At 36.6% G+C, this 8,890-nt stretch overlaps 2 protein-coding genes across 11 annotated transcripts; one reads left to right on the top strand and one right to left on the bottom strand.

The window, feature by feature from the left end:
• Window positions 1–308: 308 nt before the first annotated feature.
• Window positions 309–3,210, bottom strand: LOC110810291 (TraB family protein). Of its 2 annotated transcripts, none has more exons than XM_022036402.2 (7): window positions 2,828–3,210; window positions 2,611–2,726; window positions 2,450–2,538; window positions 2,145–2,219; window positions 1,914–2,021; window positions 1,720–1,821; window positions 309–728 (listed from the first exon to the last, which is right to left on the bottom strand). In XM_022036402.2, the coding sequence occupies exons 1-7, from the start codon at window positions 3,208–3,210 to the stop codon at window positions 462–464; spliced, it is 1,140 nt and encodes a 379-aa protein (XP_021892094.1). In that variant the 3' UTR covers window positions 309–461. The 2 variants fall into 2 exon arrangements, with proteins under 2 accessions (XP_021892094.1, XP_088067129.1); XM_088211003.1 differs by having other exon boundaries at window positions 719–859.
• A 33-nt stretch (window positions 3,211–3,243) lies between these two features.
• ABCB28 (non-intrinsic ABC protein 8) lies at window positions 3,244–8,674 on the top strand. Of its 9 annotated transcripts, XM_088210999.1 has the most exons (17): window positions 3,244–3,384; window positions 3,496–3,929; window positions 4,007–4,194; window positions 4,282–4,305; window positions 4,517–4,618; window positions 4,927–5,017; window positions 5,402–5,502; window positions 5,605–5,655; window positions 5,765–5,893; window positions 6,164–6,226; window positions 6,301–6,577; window positions 7,147–7,295; window positions 7,404–7,493; window positions 7,856–7,990; window positions 8,075–8,131; window positions 8,215–8,271; window positions 8,405–8,674. In XM_088210999.1, the coding sequence occupies exons 2-17, from the start codon at window positions 3,533–3,535 to the stop codon at window positions 8,639–8,641; spliced, it is 2,148 nt and encodes a 715-aa protein (XP_088067125.1). In that variant the 5' UTR covers window positions 3,244–3,384; window positions 3,496–3,532; the 3' UTR covers window positions 8,642–8,674. The 9 variants fall into 9 exon arrangements, 6 of the variants coding, with proteins under 6 accessions (XP_088067125.1, XP_088067123.1, XP_088067124.1 ...); XR_015816219.1 differs by lacking the exon at window positions 3,244–3,384 and having other exon boundaries at window positions 3,416–3,929; window positions 7,875–7,990; XM_088210997.1 differs by lacking the exon at window positions 3,244–3,384 and having other exon boundaries at window positions 3,416–3,929.
• The last annotated feature ends 216 nt before the right edge of the window (window positions 8,675–8,890 follow it).

Genomic DNA, 8,890 nt, shown 5'->3' with positions numbered 1-8,890 from the left:
ACCAATATGTTATGAAGACTTCTTATTAAGGATAAAACCTATAATTATTAACAATAATTATACTTGTAATGTTATTTTAATTGTAAATAAAATAAATATACTTTCATGTGTTTTCAAATGATTATATAAATTAGAATAAATTTTAACAATGTTCAAATAATGTGTTTAATTTCTCATACAGATAATTTAAGTTCTTACTTTTCATTTTGGAGAAATAAACTTAAATTATCTCTCTCTAAACTCAAATAATTCATCTTCAAATCTCTTTAAAAGAAATTGAATTTAGACAAGAGGCAAACACCACTAAATAGAGATCAAATTAAAGAATGAATTCATGATTAACTTAGGTATATACATAAAGAGAAACATAGAAAAATATATCCCAAAATTATTTACTCAATTGACTTTTTAATAACATACATACATGTGCACATATTAATTGAGATCAATAATTTTGGATCCTATAATACACCTTTTAACTGTTCATATAATACCCACAAGCAGATGCCAATAAAAGTATCCCTAACCAAGCTCTTTGAGAGACTTCTAAGCCAACCACTAGACCTGTCATCAGATGCCCTCTTCCCCACAATATCTCTAAACCGCAGATTGCCCTGATCAGACACTAATGCGTATATTACACCATTCATGTGGCTCTTTCCAATCACTCCCACTACTGTCTTTGAGTTATTCACAGCTTTGCTTCGCTTCAGCGACCATGCTAGGTACTGAAAATGCAGCAACAACAGAACCTTTACTAACATGCTAACATGGGTATGAATAGGTGTTCTGGGAGCAATTCTTATAGAACAACCCATATATAGTTCAAATTTTTGTCCAGAGAATTATCTGATGTGACCTAATAATAGTAGAAGATAGACAAACCATGTTAGAGCAGTGTACCCTAAGAATAGATAATAATTTCTCCGGTATCATGGGAAGTCATAATCAGCAATCATAAATAATTGACTTAGAACAGCTCGTTCATTTGATTAGCATAGTAAAAATTTTTTGCCGAAAAAAAGAAACAGATATGGGTTATTAGAAGTAAAAAGATAAACAAACCACATAATTCCAATGTGCTCCAGGAGGACATAATAATTTTTTGGGTATTAAGGGAATTCAATAATAAATAGTGCTGATTTATGAAAATATGACTCTGTTTAGTACATAAAAGTGTTTTGTGGTTTATATAGTTATATATATTTCATCAACAAAACAATACAAGTCCTTCATTTAAAAGAATTAACAAAGCTGATATTAAGAGAAAGGGTTGTACAACACAAAAGGAAATACAAAGACGATCGAACCGAAGCGTCTACATCAACAGCAAATACAGGATGAAAAAGCAAAGGAAAGGAGAACAAGAGCTCAGGCTGCTTAGGTAGCAGCAGATTAGTGACAGCAATAATAAATAGAAGTCTTAACAGAACAATAAAAGTTAGTTAACAACGATGAAAATAATAGTGAAAATGTTGACAAATGTGGAAAACTTTAAAATGTTTCTTTGAGTGTTTTAGAAAACTCTTTTCTTTATATTTTAGTTATTCTGCAAGTTTGCAATTCTTGCATACTCTAATAAATAAATAAATACACGTATAAACACGTTATTGTAGAAAATAAAAATTTTAAAATATTTTGTCTGCTAAAGGAGCCTAGATTTTCCATAATAGCCTTTTTCTTTTACTGTCAAAATTTGGGGCACTTGAGGTTACTCACAGTATCTCGTTCGTGGATAAGGGGCCGCAGGAGTGATGGATATGACAGACTCAGGCGGTCGTAAAGTTCGACACTGCCACCATCATCAGCAGTATTCTGATCCTAAAATGAAATAAAATGGATTGTGGTAAATATGTTCCACCCAAATTGAGTAAATATCAAAAATAGAACCCAGATGCCAGTAAGAGAAAAGCCTTGAAATTGTTTGAGGATATGTCAGATGATGATGTTATCCCCTGAATGATAGAGGTCAAGAAAGTTAGCTTCTCCTTCCACTGCAGAGAATCCCAAGCCCTCTCAAGCTGCAAGAATGAATTGGATTATAGTATGTTGATTAATATAGAGTTGCAAAAATCAATAGGCAATTGCCAGCAATCATACAGAACTCTTATAAATGAAACATATGGATAAGCAAATTTGCTTACCGTTATTTCAATTGGGCGATCTCCCAAAACCAGTTGAGAACCAACTTCTTCAGATGCTTTTCGAGCAGCTCGGAACTGCAATTGAAAGAAACTTTGCTGATGGTATCAGAGTAAATAAACTATGAAGGAAGGTTTCTGTATGAGCCGAAACTAGAATAATTTTTTACACAAGTCCTACTCATTTCATGAGTACCTAATCTACTCAGATGTTACCCTTTATTTACTAATTCAATTTCAACACTTTCATTTTCCATTAAAGAGGAAATTTTACTAACTGAAACATTTCTGGTTTCTCGTCACAGTACCTCATCTCCAAAAGGCCGATTAATATCAGAGGAAATTTTTGATGAGAAAAGAGCCAAAAGCAGACGTAAAGCTAATGCAGTTTGACCCCCTGTCATGTAAACAAGAGGGAGTAAATTCAAGAGTTTCACAAACTTCCAAATAGAGAAGAAATAGAGCTTGCCTAAGTTTAAGCTACGGCCAACAGCACCAAAGAAGCCTGGCCCGCTCAATGAGAACATACTAGAACCCCCCTGTTGGCCAACATCTCCATCAGTGCAAGTGTACATAATCCCAGCTCTGTAAATGATAAACTCTGCAATAATTGAAGTTAAAATAATACAGATTATTGAAATTGAATCAGTACATTAAAAGCTAAAAAAAGAATAAACCAAACTTGCCTGCTTCTACATAGCTCAACTACGACATTATCTGGCTTTACGGCCCGCACAACACGCTCCACGTCGTCAGCAGATTCCGGGGTGATATGCGTAGTACCCACCAACCAGATTGCCTCAGGTTCGACGAAATCGGTCCTCCAGGTAGGAACCGGACCAAATTGCCGCTTCTCGATCAACACCAAAGTGCCTTTATCTGCCAAGTCGAGCAAGTGCGGACGAGTCTTGGCAATGGTAGCTCTTGAACCGGCCAATATCTCCGCCCTGAAATCGAAGTCTGGCGGCGGCGATTTAACCGAGACTTTAATGGCTCTGAGGGGTTTCCGTGTTAAAAGATTTTGGTGGGTGGAGAAAAGAGGGAATGTCATCTTTAGAAGGGTTTCCATGGATAGAGATGGAAAATCAGGGGTTCTGTGCGAATTCCTTGTGTGAAGCTCTTGGAGAAAACACAAAATGTGCGTTCATATGCTGCTCTGATTTCGGATGAGAAACAGATGGTCTGATTTTTCCTTTTGTAGCTTGACACATATGACGTGAAAATGGACAAAATTATTTTTGCTGTAAGTTTTTTGAACACGTTATATCTACTGCATGATAAGATGGAAAATGAACACAATAATAAATGCGGTATTTGACTATTTAAATAAAATAAAATTATCATTATCCTCTAGAAACCAACAACATCACTCATTTCTGCGCACCTGCACAATGGCCTCTGGAACATTGCCTCAACTTCTCCAACTCAATCCCACTCCGTTTGCTCTTGGTAATCTCCGCGTGCTGAACAAGCAAGGACACAAACGGATCCTCTCTCCTTCCCTGTACCAATCTCGTTGTGTACTGCTAATACAATCGTCGCTTAGGATAAAATCGAACAGAGTTTCGTGTGCTTATGTGGCCGGGCCTGCTTCGGACTCGATCGTGAGCGAGCATGAACCAAGTATCGAAGAGCCGAAGCCCCAGAGGCAGAATTCTCAGCTGGCGAGCTTGATAAGTTGGGGGCTTTTGTGGAACCTTCTGGCTAAGCACAAAATGAGGCTAGGCGTCTCTGTCTTAGCTCTGTTCGGTTGCACCGCCTGTACTCTCTCTATGCCCATATTTTCTGGTATATAACGACACTTGTCTTGCTGACCAAACTCATCAAATGGTAACTGTTAACGACACCTCTCTTTTCGGTTTTAGGCAGATTCTTTGAGGTGCTTATAGGGGCAAGACTCGATCCTCTTTGGAGGTTGCTTGGTAGGGTTGCGCTTTTGTATTCACTGGAGCCGGTATTCACTGTTATATATGTTGTAAACGTGAACATCATATGGGAGAGCGTTATGTCAAGAGTAAGAGCTCTGATTTTTAGAAGGGTGTTGATCCAGAAGGTAAAGTTAACTGCTTTCTTTTAATGAAAAACTTAAAATGTTTTATTTGTTTTCTTTATTCATTGCTGTTGCTGCTTCTTTATGCAGATGGAATTTTATGACAGATACAAGGTTAGTGAAATATAAATTACTAACAATATCTTAGAGCTCTTTACGTTGTACCGGTGTAATATTGTTTCCTGAGGGTGGGTTTTGCATTGAACATACGGGTAAATAGAACTAAGGAGCTGATATTTTTCCAGTGCCTACTTCTCATCCTTGTTAGATAGGCGGTAACTTTAAGAGTTAGGATGTGATTAACTTTTTGTTTTGTCAATTACAGGTTGGTGAGCTTACTGGTTTATTAACATCTGATCTGGGTTCTGTCAAAGACATTGTGAGTGAAAATGTTTCCAGGGATCGTGGATTCAGGGCCTTTTCTGAGGCAAGCCACTCTATACTGTGCCAAAGTGAGCTTTATGCTGCCTACATTCAAGAGTCTTGTTAACCAATAACTATCAGATTTGATGAGTTTAGCTTATCTTGCATTCTTCAATAGTTAAATTTTGTGACTTTCCTTACATATGGAGTGAAATGAGGTTGCTTCCTGAGAAATCGTTGTAATAACACTAAGGCTAATGGCGAAGAATTTCTCTGTGCTTCATCATCTTAAGGAGATATACTTATCATTCAGCCGGTTACAATGGGTGTTATATGTGGTAATTATATCTCAACAATTGTCTGTTGTTGTAGGTCATTGGCACACTATGCATTTTGTTTGCACTAGCCCCTCAACTCGCTCCAATTCTGGGTCTTCTGATGCTTACTGTCTCAGTTTTAGTTGGTAAATATATCTTCTCCAAATTTTGGTTTATTTACTAAACTTGTTCCATGTCTGAAGCTTTTGAAATTTTTTATCATTCTAAGTATGTATTGGATCTTGCAAGCTGTTTATGTATCTCTCTCAATTTATATTTCTACTCTGTCTGGTTAACAATGAAATTTTTGACTGTGTATCTCGCTCCTATAGGCAATGTATGATGAAATTTTTTCATGCATAGTATTATAACGAGCGCATATGCTTTTGTCTTGCACATGCACTATTTCTTCCTAGAAGACTCGGTAGATATGATTAATGGCATGAAAATGATTTCTCTTAAGAAAATCACTTCATTCTTTTTCTCTTATCCATGAGTATTTTTCTGCTTACTGTTACAACTCTTTCTAGCCGCATACAAGCGTTCAACCATTCCTGTGTTCAAAGCTCATGGATTGGCTCAAGGATCTATCTCTGATTGTGTAACAGAAACATTTTCTGCCATCCGTACTGTAAGCAGTTGAATTGCAGTCAATCTGGATCACTCTCAGGTTGAGTTCTGATAAAATATTTAATGTGCATTTATGCTCAATTAGTTACATTTGTTGTCATAGGTGAGATCCTTTAGCGGTGAAATGCGTCAAATGTCAATGTTTAGTACGCAGGTGAGAAGATATTGGATCTTTTGCTTTTTCGGCAACTTGGTAATAAAATAACCACTATGTGAAATATCTTTATGTGCACTTCTAACATTTTCTTGAGAGAGATTGGCAGGTTCTTGCTTACCAAAGTAGTGGCTTAAAGCTTGGGACTTTCAAATCTATTAATGAATCTTTGACAAGAGGAGCTGTTTATATTTCTTTGATGGTCCTATATTGCCTTGGAGGAAGCAAAGTGAAGGCTGTAAGCAGCTCTTGATTGTGATTTTTTCTCTTCAACACTTTTTGGAAGTTCCTTTTTCTGATACCAACGACGTGTTTTTCATTTCCAAAACTATTTTCTTACTCCAGTATCTTCTCCTTTTTCTGACAAAAGAAATTTGCTTGCTTAACCTGTTTTTCACTGTTAATCTCTCTTTTCTTATTCTTTGTTCTCATCATTCTTTCCATCCTAACTTGTTTGATTCCCCCTTTTCTGTTTCTGAAAACTTTTATTCGTGAATACTTGATGCAGGGACAGCTCTCTGTTGGAACTATGGCTTCTTTCATTGGATATACATTCACATTAACCTTTGCTGTAAGTCCTACTCTCTATACGTAAAAATGCTATTATCTTTCCATGCCTGCTGTTTGATGTAAAGCACTGATCAGGTTCAAGGTTTGGTTAACACATTTGGAGATCTTCGAGGGGCTTTTGCTGCTGTGGAGAGGATAAATTCTGTTTTATCAGGAACCAACATAGATGAAGCCCTGGCATATGGTTTGGAAAGAGAAATTCAGAAAAAAGTTCATGAGGAAAACCTTAAATTGTTCCTATCCAATGGTTCTGATGGACAAGACCAATTTTTAAGTACTCATTACATGCCAGTCCAGAAATCAGCCAGCAGTGTGTGTAGCCTAGCTTGGTGCAGTGATGTCTGTCTTAAGGGTATCTCGATCTCAGTTCTGGATAGCTTATTTGAGACAATATGATATTTTTATCATATGCATTCATTTTAAGCATTTTGATTAGTATATTGGATTGTTATAGGGCTGAATCTCATTTTCTTTCAGTATGAGCTGCAAAAGCTCATGGCCTAGTTTTATTATATTTTCTAAATTTATTATATTTATACACAAAATGATTATAGTTATAGAAATTAAAAAGAAGGTTCCAGAAACCTCAGAGATATTACTAGTTCAAAAACAACTCTTATCCTTTTCAAATTCTCGCTATATCATTTTTCAAATCTTTTTTTTTCTATTTTCAACAAGTAGATGTGTTTTGTTTAATAAACATATATGGTTTTAGAAAATGACAACTCGAAACAGTGTTAGATAAATAAACAGGACACAAGTATTTCAAATGTTCTTTCTTATGTGCTATTGGGGTTTGGTTTGAGATCTTCTGTATCCCACCCTAATTTTGTTTTCGTAGCTCGCACTAGACCATGCAGTGCAATCCATTGTAAGACTGAAAAATTGAAAATGTTATTGATTAGTTTTTTTTACATGCAGATGTGCACTTTTCTTATCCTTCGAGACCTGATGTGGAAATCTTAAGTGATCTTAATCTGACACTAAAATGCGGAACTGTGACGGCTCTAGTGGGACCAAGTGGTGCAGGAAAAAGTACAATAGTACAGTTGTTGGCACGTTTTTACGAGGTCTAGTATAATCTGCTGTTGTTGATTTCAATTTCTGAAATGTGTGTTCTGTATCTTTGTTATAGACAGCTGAGAAGTTGTGTATCAATTAGTGCTACATTCCTGCAGCCAACTAGAGGTCATGTCACAGTTGCTGGAAAGGATGTCAGAATCTTTGACAAGAACGAATGGGCTCAAAGTGTGTCAATAGTGAACCAGGTATTCAAATATACATGCATAGTTACATCAATCTATTTGTGTAGACGAGGGCATATCAATCTTCAGTTGGTATATAAGTTGGTTCAGATTTAGAGCTGGTATTCTGGGCACCAAAAAAGTGTTGATTGCTCAACTTATTTTGAGATATTATAATCTGAATTAATCTACCACAATAAGGCATGTATCTGGATGTACAAAAAGACAGTAATAAGTTTGTGAGAGCAAGGGGGGATTAGTGGGGGAATGGGGAGGGAGGACAGGAAGGGAGCAAGCAAGGTAATCAAAACCTCCTCATAAGTTGTTTCCTCTGGAAAATCTAGTATTTTTCGTTCAGTATTAATGTTAACTTTTTGTGGCTTTAGGAACCTGCTCTTTTTTCAGTTTCCATTGGGGAAAATATTGCATATGGTCTTCCAGATGAGAAGGTATCAAAAGATCAAATCATTAAGGCAGCTCAAGCTGCAAACGCTCATGACTTCATAATTTCACTTCCACAGGTCAGTTGTCCCTAGAATAGTCTCTTCTATTTTCTTCCTGCCGCCAATTTATAATTTTTATTGACTCTTTTTGTTGATTAAAAGGGTTATGACACACTAGTTGGTGAGCGTGGAGGCTTACTGAGTGGAGGACAGAGACAGGTAATAAATGGGTGAGAATATGAGAGAGAGAGACAAAGGAGCTCCAGGTGATTGACTCATGTTTATGTTTAATTGATCTGCAGAGAATTGCTATTGCCAGAGCTCTACTGAAGAATGCACCAATCTTGATCCTTGATGAAGTAAGGTTTCAGTATGATTGTCTACGCCCATGCATCATCCTAGAAATATCTTTAGGATGTAAAAAAAATATCTCACTTTCTTGGTCATGGCTTGCTTGCATTTGACTCATGTCTAACGCCTGTCTTACTACAGGCAACAAGTGCCCTGGATGCAGTCAGTGAACGCCTCGTACAGGAAGCTCTGAACCATCTAGTGAACGGCAGGACAACATTAGTGATTGCTCATAGATTAAGCACAGTTCAGAATGCTCACCAAATTGCGGTTTGCTCTGATGGAAGGATCGTTGAACTGGGTACCCATTTTGATTTGCTAGCTATGAAGGGTCTGTATGCTTCACTTGTTGGCACTCAAAGGCTTGCTTTTGAATGATTTGAATTTGATAGTCATCCTTGCCGCCTTCAACTCTTATTCTCGTTCTTCATCTAGTGATCCAATTCAAATACAAAAAAGAAAAGTTAATTCAGCAACGTTTTACTTATTGCCGAATAGTGACTACATCAAGTTGGCATTAATATTAGGATAGAATAAAAAAGTTAGAACAAGTCAAAAAATTGTAAAATGAAGCTTTTTGAATTTCCAAATTCCTAAAAAAAGGAGATATTGTAGTCACTAATTTTC

This window comes from Carica papaya, chromosome 9 (genome assembly GCF_054855325.1).
Source record: "Carica papaya isolate Zhongbai chromosome 9, ASM5485532v1, whole genome shotgun sequence".
Classification (NCBI taxonomy): domain Eukaryota; kingdom Viridiplantae; phylum Streptophyta; class Magnoliopsida; order Brassicales; family Caricaceae; genus Carica; species Carica papaya.
The sequence above is the reverse complement of the archived record's forward strand: the minus strand, read 5'-3'. Positions and strand labels throughout refer to the sequence as shown.